The sequence below is a fragment of the Ascaphus truei genome, chromosome 4 (assembly GCF_040206685.1).
Source record: "Ascaphus truei isolate aAscTru1 chromosome 4, aAscTru1.hap1, whole genome shotgun sequence".
NCBI classification, from domain to species: Eukaryota; Metazoa; Chordata; class Amphibia; order Anura; family Ascaphidae; genus Ascaphus; species Ascaphus truei.
The window spans coordinates 161,355,265-161,376,225 of NC_134486.1; the positions used below are offsets into that span (position 1 = coordinate 161,355,265).

Here is a 20,961-nt window from a genome sequence, read left to right on the forward strand (position 1 = left end):
TTTATTTGACATCTTTTGACTGTGACTTTTTCCATTTATGGCCAGTCATTACTTACATTGTCAGCGTGACCTTAATTATTTCATTATGGCACATATATGCTAGCTTTAGTATGAAGAGCAGTGTATTTCACCACAGTGTGGATAAGACATAATACACTTCATAATGTTCATTTTCTTACATCCATTTGTCTCTGTTACGTGTCACTATACACCACAATAGTGTCAGGTTAGGATCGCTCCTTTATTTACTACCTATTTGCAGCAAATAGTTGGCTATCAGCCTTGCCATTCTTTCATATGTAAACTTGCTATTGAGTATCATTACTGTTATCTACCTATTACATGCGTTTACATATTGAGTATTTATATGCCTTTGTTGTTGGCTTGTGCATCTTTGAAGTCTCTTGCGGACACGTGAAGCAATTTTTCCGTATTGTGTTCTTATGTCATATGTGATACTTAATACATTTTGGTTACTTTGGTAAACCTGAGTGCTTCTTTAGGGACTCTTTCTCTGTTGCCACACATATATCAATATATATATATATATATATATATATATATATATATAAATATATATGAACAAAAAACAAACAAAAGCGCAAGCTCCATAGCACGTAACTGAGTAAAAAATAAGGTACATTTATTTAAAAAATCAGCAACCCATAAGAATGTGCACTTACAGGATTTCAAACAGAACCATTCGTGGGAGAGAAATCTCTATTGTGGTCATCTGCGGTGGTATGGTGAGTCCCAGGTTTAAAGAGTGGATGTAAACAGCCCAGGTTCACCATGAATTGGCAGCAAGATATAAAGGCATCCAATGCCTGCACGTCCTTTGCTCCCTCATACAATGATTGCTAACACTTGAAATTACCGCCAGCCGGAGCGCAGGGAAGCCAGGGACTCCAAATACACCAATACAATCGCAATGACGTCACAGCTCTACGCGTTTCGTCACACTGCAGACATGCATGCATGGAACTATTGCAACTAGTTTGGACTGACTCTTTAGCTTTATCCGATATATTTAGTATCTGATTGTGCGCCTGATTGCCAAGGTGCAATTAACTACATTATCTGCCAATTAAGTCTTATACAGTGACCAATCTACTATGTGTGCCATTTCTGTTATGCATGGTCTGGCTCTTACCTAATGAAGCCACACCAGTCAGGTCATTAGTTTGTATGATGATTTATTTATGAATATTTTTTAATTAAGCCAGAGCATCTCAGTATATATATGTTCACATTTATGGGTATCACTGTACTGCATTTTATTATGGGTGTTGTTGTTTGTGCCACATTTTTCATGCTTGTTTTATTGTAATGACCAGCCTATGATGCCATTGGCCAATGTTGCTAGCATTGACACTGTATTTTACCCTTATACAGCATTAGGCATTTACACATGCCTTTATTCAGCCTGTTTAGGCTTATTCCCCCTCTTCCTTGATTAAAGCTAGTTGCTACACACAGTTTAACAACTGTTTATGAGTTATCACATTAGTTAGCAAGCAACATGATCACCATTCATGCCCTGAGACGCTCAGATCGCGAAGGACCACTTCGCCTGCAGTTGCGCTTATTATTTATTTAATTCCCGCGGTTCGCGCATGCGCAATGGTTATCCTGTCAGCTCCACACGCATTACACTCTCCCTTCACCAGCTCGCGGCTCGCGCATGTGCAGACATGCGTTTCATTGGTTACATGCGCCCCCTCTGGCTCTGAGACACGCGACGGAGATGATTTGACTTATAGCCTATAACCCTTGACCCCTGCATGCGCTGTGAGTGCGTTTCACGGGACGGGTGCATCATTGCGTTTCAGTTAACGCCTGATGGTTTGGTTGCAATGGGAGGGTCCTGCATTTAGCATGTAAGTTATTGTTTGAATTAAATTATGTGTTGCACCTGTTTGTCATGGTTTGGTAGGGTATTTATATGTGTTCTATTGCACTCTGTATGTACATCACCTTCAGAAAGGTCCCGTGTGTAGGACCAAAATGTTGGATATGATGTCTCACTAAATACAAATCTTTTTTGACTACCTCGTGGAGTGCTGCCTCTGATATTCGCTCATACGGTATCGTATTGCCTATATATATATATATATATATATATATATATATATATATATATATATATTGTGACAGAAACCAGGGGTTGGTAATAAACTCCATATACAGGGCTCCCAGGATACTGAACAGTTTCTGTCCTGTCTAAGCTGAACAGGGCAGCCTCGTAGTACAGGCACTCCATTTCACAGTTTGTCTGCTGCCTGTTTTCTGTCACCTGTCATGCTGATTAGAGTTCAGGTATATAAGACCTGTTTCCTGTTTCCTCTGGGCCCCGCCCAAGAGCCTGGAAGGCTGCTGAACTGCAGAGGGGTGAGAAAGCCTCTTTCCCAAATCGCTTCATTCATTCTGTTAGTTTGTCTAAAGACTGCAAAGGTACTTATTTTGTTGGTGGAAGTGGACAAGCCACTTCCAACTCTGAGTCAGGGACATCTAAGTTTTAAGTTATCGCTCAGACGAGCAGCTTTTTGTTTGGCTTTGTTTTCTGTTTACACTGTAGCAGTCCCAGTGCCTGGGACTGAATAAACCAGGTATAGCCTGTTTAAAGGAACAGTACTGCTGCGGCACAGTTTATTCGAGCATTTGCCCGTTCTGTGCCGCAGCAGTAGCCTGGCGCGCGCCCGAGTGTGACGGGCGCGCGCCGAAGCAGCGGAAGAGCGCCCTCCGATCGGGGCGCTCTCCCTACCGCTGCCGGGTCCGCCGGGTCCCCCGGAACCCCCTGCCGCTGTCCCGCGATCGCGGGACACCAGGGCTCCCTCGGGGAGCCCTGGACGCGCGTGCAGGGGGCGCAGGCTCCCGAAGACGCGTGACCGCGCGTCTATGACGCGCGGCACGCCGAGGGGCGGCCACTAGCAAGCCGGGAAATCTCCCGGCTTGCGGATCTGGCCGCACTGCGATAAAGTGTGTCGCCAGTGTACGTGACGTCTCATCATTTAACCTACCCTAAAAGACCGTGTTCTAAGAGTCCCGGACAGACGGCGGAGCCCCGGAGTAAGCCGTTTGTCACATATGGTGGAGAATGCGGGCAGAGCACTAGGGGGTCTGCGGGTTGAAGAACTTTGAAGAAAAAAAAAAAAAAACGTTTTTTTCATCCTCTGCAAACAAGATGGAAGACGTGGTGGGTGCGCTGGTACGCAATGTCGCTGCCCAGAAAGACGCGAATGAAACCCAGCAACAGCTATTAATAGCCCAGCAAGAAACTAATGCAAACCAGCAGCAGACGAATGCAGCCCAGCAACAGCTGCTAATAGCCCAGCAAGAGATTAATGCCAACCAGCAACAGGCGAATGCAAACCAGCAACAGACGAATGAAGCCCTGCAAAACGCGAATGCACACCAGCAAGAGACAAACCGCTTGCTGAGAGAGGAGCAACAGCGGTTCGCTCAGGGCTTACAGCAGGAACTCGAGATCCTGAGGGGGACTATCCGTAACCTTCCACTGGCAGCGGCAGCCCCAGTTCCGAAAATGACCAGAGCAAGCCACTACCTTCAGAAGATGGGACCCTTGGATGATGTGGAAGCCTATCTTCTCACGTTTGAACGCACGGCACAGAGAGAGGGATGGCCAGAAGCTGAGTGGGCTGGTCTAATCGCACCCTTCCTAAGCGGCGAACCCCAGAAGGCTTACTTTGATCTAGAGCCAGCCGAAGCTAACGTCTATGCAAAGTTGAAGTTCGAGATCCTCGCCCGCCTTGGTGTAACCACGGCTGTTCGTGCCCAAAGGTTTCACGCATGGTCCTTCACGATGGATAAAGCCACCCGAAGCCAGATGTATGACCTCATCCACCTCGCCCGGAAGTGGCTACAACCCGAGATCAACTCAGCAAGCCACATCGTGGAACGGTTGGTCATGGACCAGTTCTTGAGGAAACTTCCCTCTGCCTTACGTCGTTGGGTCAGTCGGAGTGACCCCCACAATGCGGATGAGCTTGTGGCCCTTGTAGAAAGGTACAGTGCAGCAGAAGAGCACCCGCAACCCACAGTCGTGGAGCAACCCCACTACCCGAGGTTCCAGGACTCTTCCAGAGACGGTAAAAGGGTACCGGGGTTAAGGGGCGCTGAAGAGCGGCGACCACCTTCACGCCGCTCCAGCAACAGTGGTTCGCACACTAAGGGCAATAGCCAACATGGGGAGCCGGGAAAAGGCTCTAAGTGGGACACAGACTATGTACCTAAATGTGTAAATTGTCATGAGAGGGGCCACACAGCAAAAATCTGCCCACTAAATGATGAGCCCATGCAATGCAACAGCGTGGAACCTTATTCGCTGTTGTCCCAATGTATGGGCCCTAGCCCAGAGGACCCCTAATAAAGTCTGCTAGGGGACATCAGCATATATTGGTAATATTAGATTATGCTACCCGATATCCGGAGGCAGTTCCCCTACGTAGCACCTCTGCTAAAAACATAGCAAAAGAGTTAGTACTTCTGTTTTCCCGGGTCGGAATTCCTAAAGAGATCTTATCTGACCAGGGAACACCATTTATGTCCCAAGTAACAAAAGAGCTATGTAAACTCCTAAAAATCAAGCATCTCAGAACCTCAGTCTATCATCCACAAACAGATGGTTTAGTGGAAAGGTTCAATAAAACCTTAAAGAGCATGTTACGCCGGGCGGTCGATAAGGATGGGAAAAACTGGGACTGTTTGTTACCATACCTGTTATTTGCCATTAGGGAAGTTCCCCAGTCATCCACAGGCTTCTCCCCGTTTGAACTATTGTATGGCCGACATCCAAGGGGCTTACTGGATATAGCCAAAGAAACTTGGGAACACGAGGTTACCCCTTACAGAAGTGTAATAGAGCATGTTGCCCAGATGCAGGACCGCATTGCTGCAGTCCTACCCATAGTGAGGGAACACATGGAGAAAGCTCAAGAAGCACAAAGGAATACGTATAATAAGGGTGCTAGGGTCAGAATTTTTTTTCCAGGTGATAGGGTACTAGTTCTGGTTCCCACCGTGGAGAGTAAATTCCTTGCTAAATGGCATGGGCCATATGAGGTCTTGGAAAGAGTGGGAGAAGTAAATTATAGGGTAAGGCAGCCAGGTAGGAGGAAACCTGAGCAAATTTACCATATAAACCTACTCAAGCCCTGGAAAGATAGAGAGGTCTTGTTAACCCTAGTACCCCCAGGTCCGTCAGAGAATCAAGAAACTGACCCAGAGGTTAGCATAGCTGAAACACTGTCCGTGCATCAGAAACGAGAGGTCCAGAGTTTAGTGAGAAGGAACAAAGAAATCTTCTCTACACAGCCAGGTAAAACTAACGTAATTAAACATGACATAGTCTCTGAACCGGGGGTCCGAGTTAACCTTAAACCGTACCGAATCCCAGAGGCCAAGAGAGAGGCTATAAGTTTAGAGGTTAAAAAAATGCTAAAACTAGGCGTAATTGAGGAATCCCAAAGTGGGTGGAACAGCCCTATAGTTTTAGTCCCAAAGCCAGACGGTACAACAAGGTTTTGTAATGACTACCGGAAACTAAATGCGGTGTCAAAATTTGATACTTATCCTATGCCCAGGGTGGATGAACTTGTAGAGAGACTGGGCAAAGCCCGATATCTCACAACCCTAGACCTAACAAAAGGGTACTGGCAGGTTCCCCTCACAGAAAGGGCAAAAGAAAAAACAGCCTTCTCAACCCCAGACGGCCTCTTTCAATATAAGGTGCTGCCTTTTGGCTTACATGGAGCTCCCGCCACATTCCAAAGAATGATGGATAAAATTTTAAAACCACATGCTCGGTATGCTGCCGCCTACCTGGATGATGTGGTAATCCATAGTGAAGATTGGCAGTCCCACCTTCCAAAGGTCCAAGCTGTGCTCGACGCAGTTCGGTCTGCTGGACTAACTGCTAACCCCGCTAAATGCACTATTGGTCTGGAGGAGGCCAAGTATCTGGGGTATTCTATTGGTAGAGGGTTACTCAAACCACAAACACTCAAAGTAGAGGCGATACAAAATTGGCCAAGGCCAGTCACAAAAAAACAAGTAAGGACCTTTTTGGGGTTAATTGGCTACTATAGGAGGTTTATTCCCAATTTTGCAACTAAGGCAACCCCACTAACCGACCTCACAAAAGCAAGAGGACCGCTAATGGTAAAGTGGTCCCCCGAAGCCGAACAGGCCTTTAGAAGCCTGAAAGAAGCTCTCTGTGCCCAACCAGTGTTAGTCACACCTGACTTCTCCAAAGAGTTCGTAGTCCAAACCGACGCATCTGAGGTAGGGCTGGGGGCGGTACTCTCCCAGGAGTCTCAAGGGGAGGAGCACCCCATCCTTTATTTAAGTAGGAAACTAAATCCCCAGGAGAAAAATTACTCCATAGTCGAGAAAGAGTGTCTCGCAATAAAGTGGGCTGTAGAGACACTCAAGTATTATCTGTTGGGGAGAAAGTTCCGATTGGTCACAGATCATGCACCCCTTACCTGGATGTGTCAAAATAGGGAGAAGAACGCTAGGGTGACCAGGTGGTTCCTAAGCCTACAGCCCTTTAAATTTTCTGTGGAACACAGGTCGGGGCACAAACATGGCAATGCCGACGGGTTGTCAAGGATGCACTCCCTAATATCCATGGTCGCTCACCCCTCGAGGTCTGAGCTGGGGGGGAGGATATGTGACAGAAACCAGGGGTTGGTAATAAACTCCATATACAGGGCTCCCAGGATACTGAACAGTTTCTGTCCTGTCTAAGCTGAACAGGGCAGCCTCGTAGTACAGGCACTCCATTTCACAGTTTGTCTGCTGCCTGTTTTCTGTCACCTGTCATGCTGATTAGAGTTCAGGTATATAAGACCTGTTTCCTGTTTCCTCTGGGCCCCGCCCAAGAGCCTGGAAGGCTGCTGAACTGCAGAGGGGTGAGAAAGCCTCTTTCCCAAATCGCTTCATTCATTCTGTTAGTTTGTCTAAAGACTGCAAAGGTACTTATTTTGTTGGTGGAAGTGGACAAGCCACTTCCAACTCTGAGTCAGGGACATCTAAGTTTTAAGTTATCGCTCAGACGAGCAGCTTTTTGTTTGGCTTTGTTTTCTGTTTACACTGTAGCAGTCCCAGTGCCTGGGACTGAATAAACCAGGTATAGCCTGTTTAAAGGAACAGTACGTGACGTCTCATCATTTAACCTACCCTAAAAGACCGTGTTCTAACAGTCCCGGACAGACGGCGGAGCCCCGGAGTAAGCCGTTTGTCACAATATATATATATATATATATTATAAAAGAATACAGTGCTTTAGATTACAGAAAAAGATCATTACAAGAACATACAATTACAGTAAATGCAGTACAGTTTCTTAAAATAACAGGATAAAACATAAAACAGAAATCCCAATACATTACGTTACCATATGTCAGGGTTTTCTCCAGAGAGGTCACTGGTGTAGAAAAATGGAAATCCAAGTGTTTCATCCCAAAACATCCATCATACCTCTGTTGAATTCTGATTTTCATAATACCCTGCTAAGACTTATGTACTATGTTTTTCCCCATTGAAACCACATAAACCCACCCCTGTCATAAATCAGCTGCTAAATTGATGGTTTTACGATAGAGAAAAAAAACCTGCTCTAAAGCGGCATTTAGAATCTTGCCTCAAGATTTAAATGCTCATAGCTTAATTTCCCCCAATACTTAGACAGACGTGAGCCATATCAATAGATTCAGGCGATTATGATGGCTGTAACAAGCTTAATTTTGAATGACAAATGGATGTCTGTCTTTGGCACCTCTTTCTCATGTCATATGTGGTCTCATTGCATGCGTCTCTTTATAATATTCAGATATCTGTAATCGTTGCACTGTAGCGTAGAGGTTATCACCGAATATCCTAATTTCCAATAAAGTCCTCCAACTAAGGCGTGACCTGTGGGTCACCTCTCTCTGGGATTCACCAGTAATCATTCAAGAACGTTTATTTTTCTTTAATGCTGAGAGCATAGTATCTGGCTATCATGTATTGCCTTCTAAATGACACGTGTCACTTTTAGTGATGGCCCCCCCAAATTAAGTCCTGTTGACCTGCCATGACCCCAATATATTGTATTTTTAAAACTGTACAGATGCAGTCACCAGTATCTGACCACTTGCCTTGGAAAATCTGGGGCAATCTCCCAGAAAACTGCAACATTTCGGTGAGATTTCTGCAGCCAGATGAATGGCCCATTGAATTATCATCGTGGGGGTCCCTGAAGGTCCCATTCAAACTGAGACCCCCGCTGTGTTAATCCGATGGGCCATTAGTCTGGCTGCAGAATCTCACAGAAATGTTGCAGCATTTACTGTGAGATTGCCACAGTATTTTCCCAGACAAATAGTCAAATACTGGTGGCTGCATCTGTAGCTACATTAAACCCTGAAGCACAAGATTGACTAAAAGACTTAATATAAAATACTGTAAGCTGCAGAAATTTAGACGTGCATAGACATTCTCATCATCATTTTAAAATATGTAATATTCATGGGATAATAAATATCTAATCCCCTGAATGTACAGAGACGTTGAAGTGTATACCATATCATCCTCTTCACCCCTAGTCGATCCACTGCTGGATGAAGGCCTCCCCAATGATCTTCCAGGTAATGTGGTTGCAAGACACTCTTCTCCAAGTTGCTCCAACAAATATATACTGTTAATTTTCCCATCTCACTTTTGGTCATCGTCTTAGTCTTTTACTTTAACTTGGAATCCAGGTGAGTAATATTATTGTCCAACAATGGTAATTTGTTCTTGAAATATGTCCTGCCACTGCCATTACAAAACGTTTACCCTTGTAATAGTGTCACAGACTTTTGTTTGGTTTTGAACCCATTCTATCATTCTCATGTCTCTTCAGGTAATACCCAGAATACATCACTCCATACATCTTTGAGTTGTATGAAACTTCTGAATGATCTTTGCATTTAGGGTCCAAGTTTCACGTATGTACGTGAGAACATGCAGAACACATTGGTCAAAACTTTTCTCTGCAGGCACATAGGAAAATGTTTCAAGGTAACTTTCCAGTTTGTTCCAAATTCATTTAATCCCATCTTCATTCTCATGTTGAGTTCATTCAAAAGGTTCCCATTCATTGTTACTTGCCAGTCATGTAGACATAGGCCCTTATTCTGTAAAATGTGATAGTGCTGATGAAAAGCCCCATTAAAGTCAATGGGACTTTTCATGTGATAGCACGTTATCTGCGCTTATCACACCTTCCAACGTCTTCTACTTCTATTCCATTTATTTTGCTTTTTTCAGATTTTACACATTTGTTGCATATCCCTTGGTCTTGTTGAGATTCATGTGGAGTCCCACTTTCTTACTTGCTTCGGTAAGTTCTCTGATTTATTGCTTGAGGTCTTCGGAGCTTTTGGCAAAAATAAAAAATCTCATTTGCAAATCATAGGTGGCATGAGAATTAACCGTTGATTGTGAATACTTTTTCTTCCAAATCCAATCTCCTGTCTTGAATAATTTTTCAAGTGTTGCTGTAAAAGGCGTTGGTGACAGTGGGGCCGATTCACTAAGCTACGTTAATTAGTGCTGAAATGGGTTACATCACTCGGGCGAAAAAGGGTGAAGCCATAAGCGCTATTCACTAAGGCTGTTTGGCGCGTTTTTGGCCTGCCTTGCCCAAAAGGGCCATATCACGCGATCACCTTCTTCCCCCCCTGATATCGTGCTTAAAGTTAGATAGCATGATAACTATTATAAACAAAGCAGCCTGTAAGAACTATATGGAGACGCTGCGTCTCAATGCACGGCTCTTACAGGCGATCGTGCTGTACAAATATGATTTTTAATACTAGTGTACATGAGCAGGGGGTCTCCTGAGCTGAACCGCATTGGTTTCAGGTTTGGGGACCCCCTACTTCAGGAGATATAGGCCCCGTTATGGGGTGCCGGTATCCCCTGCAGAATGTAAATGTCACGTGACGCGGGAGCTTTACAAGTGCAGGGGATACCGGCACCCCATAACGGGGCCTGTATCTCCTGAAGTAGGGGGTCCCCGAGGCTGAAGTCAACCTGCTTCAGTTTAGGAGAGGCCCTGCTCCCGTGCAGTGTGATTACAATCCATATATTATTATTGCTAATATAAGTGAACTGAATTAAGTTCTTACAATTGTGTCCCGTAAAGTTCGTGTATGTTCATTTTTTTCAACGGTGTGTGACAGTCTATGGAAGGACTCAACCACTTCACTATAATTGTGTTTTTACTTCTTTTAGATATGTTTTAGTTCACAGCATAGCTATGGTACTGTAGGGGTTAAGTGCTGAACTGTTGATCTGGTGAAATGATGAACTGATTAAATGAGGGAAGCACACGTGAGAATTTATAATTACACTTTGGCGGGAACATTTCTAATACACCCTATAAAAGCCGCCCGACAACATGTGGTCTGCAGCCCCTGAGGCTGCTGGGACTTGCAGTTCCCAGCGGATCTATGGGTGTAATGGTCGCCGCTGGCATTATACTGCGCATGCACCTGGTGTACAAAGATGGCTGCCGTAACTCTAGATACTATCTGCGCATGCGCGAGACTTCTCTGCACATGCACGCGCACACACAAAATGGCGGCGCCCTCTGCGGAGCACCGGCGACCCGCTCGCCAGTTCACAATCTCCCTGCAGCAACCACACAACCATCCCCCTCATGCAGCCTGGAGGTAACAGGGGGACCTGGCAACATACTATATGTATCAGGATAACTATAACATTGCTCAATTGCTCTGGAATATTCCTGTTCTTCCACCAGCATCTAAAGAGTTTATGCAAGGATTTTCTCTTCTTCTTTCCTAGACTCTTTCAATATTTCAGTAATTCCATTTCCCCCTTGATCCTTCCCATTCTTCATGGATTTTATTGCTTTTGTATTGTATTGTATGTCTTTATTTATATAGCGCCATTAATGTACATAGCGCTTCACAGTTGTAATACATGTGGTAATCAAATAATTAACAGAAAATATAAATAACAGGTCATGGGAATAAGTGCTTCAGACATAAAAGTAACATTAAGGAAAAGGAGTCCCTGCCCCGAGGAGCTTACAGTCTAATTGTTAGGTAGGGAGAACATACAGAGACAGTAGGAGGGAGTTCTGGTAAGTGCGTCTGCAGGGGGCCAAGCTTTATGTATCGTGTTCAGAATATCCACAGTGCTATTCATATGCTTCTTTAAGCAAGTGTGTCTTAAGGTGGGTCTTAAAGGTGGATAGAGAGGGTGCTCGTCAGGTACTGAGGGGAAGGGCATTCCAGAGGTTTGGGGCAGTCAGTGAAAAAGGTTTAAGGCGGGAGAGGGCTTTAGATACAAAGGGGGTAGAAAGAAGACTTCCTTGAGAAGAACGCAAGAGTCTGGATGGTGCATAACGAGAAATTAGGGCTGAGATGTAAGGAGGGGCAGAAGAGTGTAAAGCTTTAAAAGTGAGAAGAATGGAGTGTGGGATGCGGGATTTGATCAGAAGCCAGGAGAGGAATTTCATGAGGGGAGATGCTGAGACAGATCTAGGAAAGAGTAGAGTGATTCTGGCAGTAGTGTTTAGGATAGATTGTAGGGGAGACAGGTGAGAGGCAGGAAGGCCGGACAGCAGGAAGTTACAGTAATCAAGACGGGAGAGAATGAGGGCCTGAGTCAGAGTTTTAGCAGTCGAGCAACAGAGGAAAGGGCGTATCTTTGTGATATTGCGGAGGAAAAAGCGACAGGTTTTAGAAATGTTTTGAATGTGAGGGGCGAATGTGAGGAGGAGTCGAGTGTGACCCCTAGGCAGCGTGCTTCGGCTACTGGGTGAATGATCGTAGTTCCAACAGTAATGTGGAAGGAGGTAGTAGGGCCAGGTTTGGGAGGAAGTATGAGGAGCTCTGTTTTAGCCATGTTGAGTTTAAGGCGACGGAGGGCCATCCAGGATGATATAGCAGAGAGTTTTGCAACTTCTTCTGGAAGTATGCATGGTACATCATTCATGGTTTATTTTCACACATTGTCTGTTAGTTAAAACAGGGTATAATCTGTGTTCTCATACAATTTCATGTTCTGTGTTCTCGTACAATTTCATGTCCTCAACGCATTTATGATAAGCACACTGTCTTTTATTGTTAATCCATCATCTTGTTTGAATGCAGTGATATGATTGGGAAGAAGCAAAAGTCGCTGCTTTGTCTTATTTAAGCTTTTATTATCTTCGATAATCTTCTTCACTGTATCGCAGTAAAATTTTGTTACATCTTCCATTATATTTTTGCGGATTATCTTACACAAATATGCATATTCAATTCTTGTTCTTGCATGTTGGAATTGTTTTATTTCATGTTGTCTCCTCTGTAGTTGAATGTGCAGAAAGCAATTACTATCTTCATAAATTCGTCATAATTGTTTGTTAAAGCGTCCCCATATATTTTGTGTAAAATTAAATCATTTTTCAATTCTAGATTAAATTCTCTGCTATTGTTCATGAGGTTATTGATGTTGATTGGTTTTGTCTTCTTTTTAAACAGTTTTCGTCTTTCCTTCTTCGGATTCAGATGTAATTTGCAGCTAACCAATCTGTGATCACTCCTTCTGTCAAAACTATTAAGCATTTTGCAGTCTTTAATCACGTGTTTCTTGTCAGCTAGGAAATAAGCAATTTCATTCTTGATCCCATTGGGTCGATTCCATGTCCATTTTCTATTTGGATTCTTCTTGAACTATGAATTCATGATGTAAAAGTTTTCACATTGTGCAAATTCTACCAATCTGTCTCCACGTTCATTCCTTTTACTTTATACTTACCAACTGATGCTTAATCTTTCTGCTGGGCACCCACCCATCTTTGCATTGAAATCTCCCATAAATAACTTGAGGTGATACTTTCCTTTGTTGCTAAAGTGGTTGATTTCTTAGTAAAAAGATTCCCCTTCATAGCCTGTGTGACGTGATGCTGGGGCATACGCTTGGAAACCTGTATGTCTTTGTCAACTGAATGAGGATTGTGGCTTCTCTTTCTCATTAGCTTTCATACTCCACAGTTGTTCTCGTGTTAATGATGAAGCTTACTACACAAATTCCTCCATTTTTTTACTTCTGTAATAGAATAGGTGACTGCATTTGAGCTGAATGCAGCCTTCATCTTTTATTCGTACTTTAGTAAAGCCAGGAATATCCCATTTCATCTTTTCAACTTTGTCTTCCAGTTCATGCAGCACTGCTTCACTGGAGAGATTCCGGCAGTTGCCGGTTGTCAGATTTAGGTTTGAATGACAGCTTTTGTTTAACTTCTGGGGATTCTTAGCACTTTTTGCCTTCATGCCTTGTTCCTTAATGCTGTCAGGCCCAGGGACAATCCAGCCTCTGGAAAATGAGGGCCATTGATTTTCAGTAACTTCCATATTTGGTGGTTGTGGCCTTACCGTTCTTGGCAGCCATCCTTATTTGAATGTATATAAATACCTTTCCAACTTTATGCCAAGTATATTTTTCAAGTTTTCATAGTATGGTTAAACCTACCTACACAAGTGCCACTATACTGCTGCGGCACAGTTTATTCGAGCATTTGCCCGTTCTGTGCCGCAGCAGTAGCCTGGCGCGCGCCCGAGTGTGACGGGCGCGCGCCGAAGCAGCGGAAGAGCGCCCTCCGATCGGGGCGCTCTCCCTACCGCTGCCGGGTCCGCCGGAACCCCCTGCCGCTGTCCCGCGATCGCGGGACACCAGGGCTCCCTCGGGGAGCCCCTGGACACGCGTGCAGGGGGCGCACGCTCCCGATGACGCGTGACCGCGCGTCTATGACGCGCGGCACGCCGAGGGGCGGCCACTAGCAAGCCGGGAGATTTCCCGGCTTGCGGTACCGACCACACTTCAATAAAGTGTGTCGGTAGTGTACTTCTTCTTGAACACCTATTGCCAACTTCCCATCACATAGAGATGTTAGATAAGCATTTGAGAGAAGAACACCATTTATATACAGTATGTTACAAGATATATAAATACAAAAATAGACATAAACCTGGCGCATGTGTAAATACAGTGAAATGATGTGAAATGATATTAAAGTCCAAATATACAGACTATTGTTCCCAATCTTGAGTGGTCATCTGGTGATATATGGTATCAAAATCACAGTTCACAGAGCAAAGAGTGAACAGTCCTCCTCACGATATATTCAACCTGCAGATGTATGACATAGAGCAGAGAAACAGGACATTGCGCAGTATATCTAGTTGCCAAATGTGCCCTTATGATCAAAGCTCAATGAAATGCCTACTTACTAGAAGTAGATAGGATGCATGCAGGGGAGAGAATCTGTACTTGGAGCCTTCTGAGTCCTGGTCGCCTCTGGTGTAACACGAACCCCTCGTGGTATCCTCTGCTTCCGTGGACGTCAGGCAGGTCTCCCTTTCAGGAACGTAGTTTCCTGGATCTGCTTCAGGGTTCCTTCAGCCTCTTATTTCCTCCAGTGGGGACAAAAGAGGGAAAGGATTGCGCAATAATAAAAAACTTTAATGACGCCTACCTCTAACAAATAAAATACTCACAAAAGACGGTGAGTGTAAAAACAAAGAAGTGCCCGACCCAGCACAACCCAAACGCCGCACTCAGTCTTTGAATGTCCTCCTCGGTGCCGCGTGTACCTCGCGGGATTCCGGCGCGGTTTGGATGACGTCACCGTCTCCTCTTCAATGACTAGCAGCTTGAGTGTGTCGGGCAGTACCTCTTAGGCTCCTCACTACGCGTTTCGTGATGGGGAACGTCACTTCGTCAGGGGATTGTGGAGCCTCATCAATCCCGTGTGCAATATATAGCCCCAGTTTAACCCCTCGTATACAGGAGCCACTTTGGGCCAAAAAGTAACAGGGTGATTCCACTTGCTGATAATTACCATCAGATGGGTATGAGCTTAATCACCTCTGAAGCGACTCCCTGACTCAATTAGGATTCATGGGATCACTTGATGCAAATACAGTAAAAATGTATAAAACCATGTATAAAAACATATGAAATTACATTGGATGAGAAAATAAATGATTGGTTCCAGTGCATCAAAGGAATGATGCTAAATCAAAATCGATGTTTAACCCTTTCGGGGAGAGGGTCTTGAGAGTATAGATCCAGAAGGTTTCTTGCTGTGAAACCCTCTGTAGTCTATCACCCCCTCTGATACCCACCTTGGGGCAATCTATGCCGATACATGTGAGCCCCTCTGGTGATTGATTATGGTGCAATTTAAAATGGTTGGAAACACTGTGTGTTTCCAAACCATTTTTAATATTGTACACATGTTCGACAAATCTTCGTTTCAGTGGTCTCCCCGTCCTGCCCACATATTGTAATTTACAGGGACATTCTAAAAGGTAAATACAGAAATTAGATTTGCAATTAATAAATGAACGGATTTCAAAACTTTTACCGGTTACATTGGATTTGAATTCTTTACATTTTGATCCATAACTACAACCAATGCACTTCTTACAGGGAAAATAACCTTTAAGTTCTTTTAAACACATTGTTTGTCCCAATCCTTGATGTTTCTTAGGGCAACTAGGGGCCAGCTGGGATTTTAAGTTTTGAGCTTTTTTATACACAATTTGCGGTTTGTCAGGTAATATGGATTGTAGAATAGGATCTCTTTGTAGGATCCCCCAGTGTTTATTAAACACTTTGGATATCTCCCTAGACATACCGTTAAATTGTGTGATGAAAGGGAGAAATACTTTATTTGCATTAGCAGCTACTTTTTTAACCGGATGGATCAAGGAAGCCCTTTCTGTGTTGTTAGCTTGCTCAATAGCATTTTTAACAACTTTCCCATTGTATTTCCTATCTTTAAACTTATTACCCACGTCCTCAATTTGTTCCTTATACACTTCCAATTGTGAACAGTTTCTTTTTACCCTAAGCGCTTGTAATTTTGGGATATTTTTTAACCAATGGGGATGGTGGTGGCTGGATGCCAAGACATAGGAGTTGGCATTCACCTCTTTGTAATAAGTTTTTGTGTGTATCTCATTATTAACAGTGTAGAGGGTTAGATCCAGGAAGTTTATAGACTGTGGACTAGTACTAAACGTGAATTGTATATTATAGTCGTTTGTATTAAGATGTTCTTTGAAGGCCTCTAAATCTTCTTTAGTGCCCTTCCAGACGCATAGCACATCATCGATGTAGCGTTTCCAGAGTACCAGGTTTGCACCATATGGGTTGTGGTTAAGGATGTAATTTTCTTCCCACATGCCCATAAAAATGTTAGCATAACTTGGTGCAAACCTGGTACCCATCGCGGTGCCACACGTCTGGAGGTAATAGCAGCCATCATGAGAGAAATAATTGTGGGTGAGTATATACCTGATGGCTTCTATAATGAATATTTTAACTGAAGATTCCATGTTGGTATCTTTATTCAAAACCCACTCTATGGCCTTCAGACCCTTTTCATGGTCTATAATAGTGTAAAGGGACACCACGTCGCATGTGACCCAAATCAGATCTTCTTCCCATGTTAGATCTTCAATGGTTCGTAACACATGCGACGTGTCCTTGAGATGTGATGGTATTTCTACCACATACTTCTGTAATAGATGATCCACAAATTGAGATAGGTTGGATGTTAGGGACCCTACCCCTGAGATGATAGGTCTACCTGGGGGTTTCAAGGGATTTTTGTGGATCTTCGGGATAAAATAGAAGAGTGGTGTTTTAGGTTGTTCTATCAATAAGGACTCCAACTCTTTTTTACTGATAATACCCGTATCATACCCTTTTGCCAGCCATTCAGATAACTGAATACCATATTCCTTTGTGGGGTTATTTTTAAGTGTTTGATAGGTTTCCCCATCACTTAATATTCGTTGGGATTCTTCCTGATAGTAGTCCCTGTTCATGACTACTATCCCACCACCTTTATCAGCTGGCTTGATCACTATCTGATGATTATTTGATAATGATTTTACTGCTTCCTTCTCATTTGTGGTCATATTTTGTTTTTTACATTTGAAGTCTTGGCTCAAGTTTTCTAAGTCTCCTATGACCATGTCCGCAAAGGTGTCTATAAACTTCCCTTTACACATCTTAGGGTAAAATGTTGAACTTTTCTTAAATGCAGTCAATGGGGACTTCACTGCGTTTGTACTTGCTGTGTCCATGTTAACAGCTCTAGTGACTGCATCTTTGATAAAATACTTCTTTAGTGTTAACTTCCTAACATATTTATGTACATCAATAAATGTTTTAAACATGTTAGGTCCCTGGACTTGAGCAAAAGTGAGTCCCTTTTCTAATACTTTTGTCTCAACATCTGAAAGTTTGTGATCACTAAGATTAAAGATATTCTGTTTTTTTACCAATCTCTGCCTGCATTTGTTCTTTTTCTGTTTTCTTGTTCCTCCTCTCTTTCCTCTGAGACGTCTGCTCGTGATCTTTTTCTTTCTAACTCCCTGGGTCCTTGCCACTCTCTCCTGCTCTCTCTCCTGGCTTCGTAAAAGGGCTTGTGACCTCTGCGTTGCTCTAAAAAAAGGAGGAACAAATCTTTTATTACTTTCTCCATCTCTATCTTCTCTTTCATTTGATCTCCATAGTGGTGATCTCTCCCTATATTTTCTACAAGTTTGATCTCCCTCAGATGTCTGTGATCTAAATGATTCATATCTTGTATGACTGTTTTCTGGGTTCTTCAGATCTTTTGTATCTTTTTTATCTGTCTTTGTCTCATTCTTCTTACTTTGAGCATGTTTAGAATTGGAGTTTTTATGAGACACTTTACTTGTTTTAATTACCGGTGGTGCTGTATTAATTACTCCTTCTACATTATCTGTTGGGACTGTCACCTGTTCTCTTTTCCAGTTACGTTGTTTATTTTCGTGATAATCTTTTTTGTCTCTTGCAAATTTAATTTGCTTATTCAATTTGGTTTCTCTATCCAATTTTTCTATTCTTAAAATCACTTTGTCCTCTAGTTCCTTATATTCCTTTAGTTCCATAAAGGGTTCCAGATTCTCCTTAATCTGATTAATCTCACTGTCAATGATCTCCAAAGTAGAGGCTCTTTGTTTGATCACTACAGTAACTGTATGAGATTAACCGAACATTGGTCCAGATAGAAATTCCACTCCTCCATGAAACTTTCTTTATCTTTATCTAACGTGGGGACTTTTAAAACTCTTAAGCCCCTTGGGATTCTCTTGCACTCCAGATATTTTTTAAGAGCGTAAGAGTCCCAAGTTTGCTTAACTTCCTGATGTAATAGTTTCTCTAATTTTGAGAACTGCGTTTCTAGATTTTCTATTTCCAGATCCATACAGTCTGGATTTTCATCAAAGACCCCATCAAAATTGCCACCTCTAAGTGCTCTATTAGTGAAAAGAGCCATACTAATGACAAAGGTGAAAAGGGTATTATGTGAGGTGAGCAGCTGTACAGTGGGAGATAACAACAATAAAAATACAAAATATACTGTGACAAGCGCTATACCTAAATTAAAACTATGCAGTGCATATGTGAATTAATAAGTGCAGTGCACAACTAAAGCAGCCTGGTAATCTACTGAGGAATATCCCAAAATAAACCTCAAAACAAGAATATAAATACAAAAATAGACATAAACCTGGCGCATGTGTAAATACAGTGAAATGATGTGAAATGATATTAAAGTCCAAATATACAGACTATTGTTCCCAATCTTGAGTGGTCATCTGGTGATATATGGTATCAAAATCACAGTTCACAGAGCAAAGAGTGAACAGTCCTCCTCACGATATATTCAACCTGCAGATGTATGACATAGAGCAGAGAAACAGGACATTGCGCAGTAAATCTAGTTGCCAAATGTGCCCTTATGATCAAAGCTCAATGAAATGCCTACTTACTAGAAGTAGATAGGATGCATGCAGGGGAGAGAATTTGTACTTGGAGCCTTCTGAGTCCTGGTCGCCTCCGGTGTAACACGAAACCCTCGTGGTATCCTCTGCTTCCGTGGACGTCAGGCAGGTCTCCCTTTCAGGAACGTAGTTTCCTGGATCTGCTTCAGGGTTCCTTCAGCCTCTTATTTCCTCCAGTGGGGACACTGAAGCAGATCCAGGAAACTACGTTCCTGAAAGGGAGATATGAGAGGAAATCCGGTCTGTGCACGAGTTCCGGAAGACCCCCCTGCTGTTAACTGCATCCTCGCATTACCATCTTACCAGCTGGAACAGAATCCACAAGAGACAACCAAATATTCTGGAGGACGATCTGTGGAGTCTGGAGACACCTCCTCTCTATGCCATTATTTATTGGCCGCTTGTTAGATTTCAATCTCTTTTTAATTTGTTGTTAATAAACAGTGTTATACTATGTTTCCCTTCTCTTCCCTATTTTGAGGTATCATCAAGAGGTCCCCCCATCCCCATTTGAAGATTTGTTGTTCAAATGTAAGTGTGTTCCCTATAGAACTTCATACGTTTATTATTGTCTCTTAACCACATAAGGATTGTGAAGAACTGCTCACCTATTATACCGTAGGTCCATAAAACGTTAGGTGCAAAGAGGTATGAGGTCAATATTAGAAAGAGTGAACAAAGAAGTTCAAATGGTACCCCTATAACTGCACTCTAAACCAATGGTGTATGTTTCTAGGGCTATAAGGTTAAGAATCCCCTATACCTGAAACTAAAATCGAAAACGGCGCAAAAAACAAAAAAGTTTTAATACATCTTTAAATTTAATAATTACACTCAAATGGATAAAATATGGCTATGAACTGACCCCTCGGAGGAGCGAAGGGAGTCAAAGATAGGGATAATAGTAAAGCTAGTAATCTCCTATGGAACATATAAGGGAGGTTAACCCCATAGACTCCTGCGTGTTATTTAGGACATATGATGCTCATGAACTAAACACATAGTATCAAATGCATACTGCGTAGGCAAAAATAAGGTAGCTGTATCAGACTTAGTAGTACACAATGTTGACAGCACTACACAGATAAATATAAGTATCGCACTGTATATAGTAACGTGGTGTTAAATGGTCTATGCTCATAACCAAATAGCAACTCCTGGGACTGTGTCACTTTCAAAGGTGTTATCCCTTCCCTCAGACTCGTATAGATACAAGTGTTGCAATCAGTGTAACAAGCCTGTAACAGAAAAGCGTTGTATATTATTATTATTACTATTATTACTATGTATGCTCACTGTGGAGCTTAATAAAGTTTTTTGAATTTTCCAAGCGTTGGTTGTGTGGAGTGCTGTGACCACGGTTACCAAATCCTCCCTTTTACACGTCATTTCCGGATAGGAGCACGCCGACACCACGAGGAGCAGAGATGGCCACCGGAGCGTTCTTGTAGCTACAGTGCAGAACGGGTGTCGTGAGTACACAATAATACATGCAGTTATGTTTTAGGCAGTTGTGAGGCTACTTGGCACCGCACTGTGATTTACTTTGGGGTCTTTTCTTTGAAGAGGCTCCGCTGTATCTCTATGGATTGACCAGCCCACTGCCTGCATTATCACTGCTTTCCTCACTAATGACTGTATGGCTTATATATCAGTGGTGTCAGCTCCAAGCTTTATGGGACACATGCAGATTCAATAGTGCTGCGGTTCAGGAGACTCGGTACTCAACGGGTTAATACCCAAGTGTTGTTTTTTTTTTTTTTTTTTTTTTTAATAATTATTTGAGTTTGTTATATGTAAATTTGGAATGTATACTGTTATCAAGTATTAGTCAGAAATGTTTTTCTTGCGTAAAGTTCCTAAATATAGTCAGTATAATAATTCAATATATCTGAGCAGGGAGTTTAAACTATGGGGATCTGCAAATCATTTACTAATGAATCAGACAGATTGTGTAATTTCTCCATTGTCAAAAATCAACTAAAAAAAATGCCCATATTAAAGACCATCATTTTTTACATCTCGACATAACCCAAGCTTTAACATAACAATGTAAAAAAAACAA

At 42.8% G+C, this 20,961-nt stretch overlaps 1 protein-coding gene across 1 annotated transcript; it reads right to left on the reverse strand.

Annotated features, from left to right (window-relative positions):
- Positions 1-13,964: 13,964 nt before the first annotated feature.
- LOC142493138 (uncharacterized) lies at positions 13,965-20,894 on the reverse strand. The gene is made up of 2 exons (XM_075596694.1): positions 14,295-20,894; positions 13,965-14,193 (listed from the first exon to the last, which is right to left on the reverse strand). Exon 1 carries the CDS (start codon positions 17,997-17,999, stop codon positions 15,066-15,068), a length of 2,934 nt encoding a protein of 977 aa, XP_075452809.1. The 5' UTR covers positions 18,000-20,894; the 3' UTR covers positions 13,965-14,193; positions 14,295-15,065.
- Between the last annotated feature and the right edge of the window lie 67 nt (positions 20,895-20,961).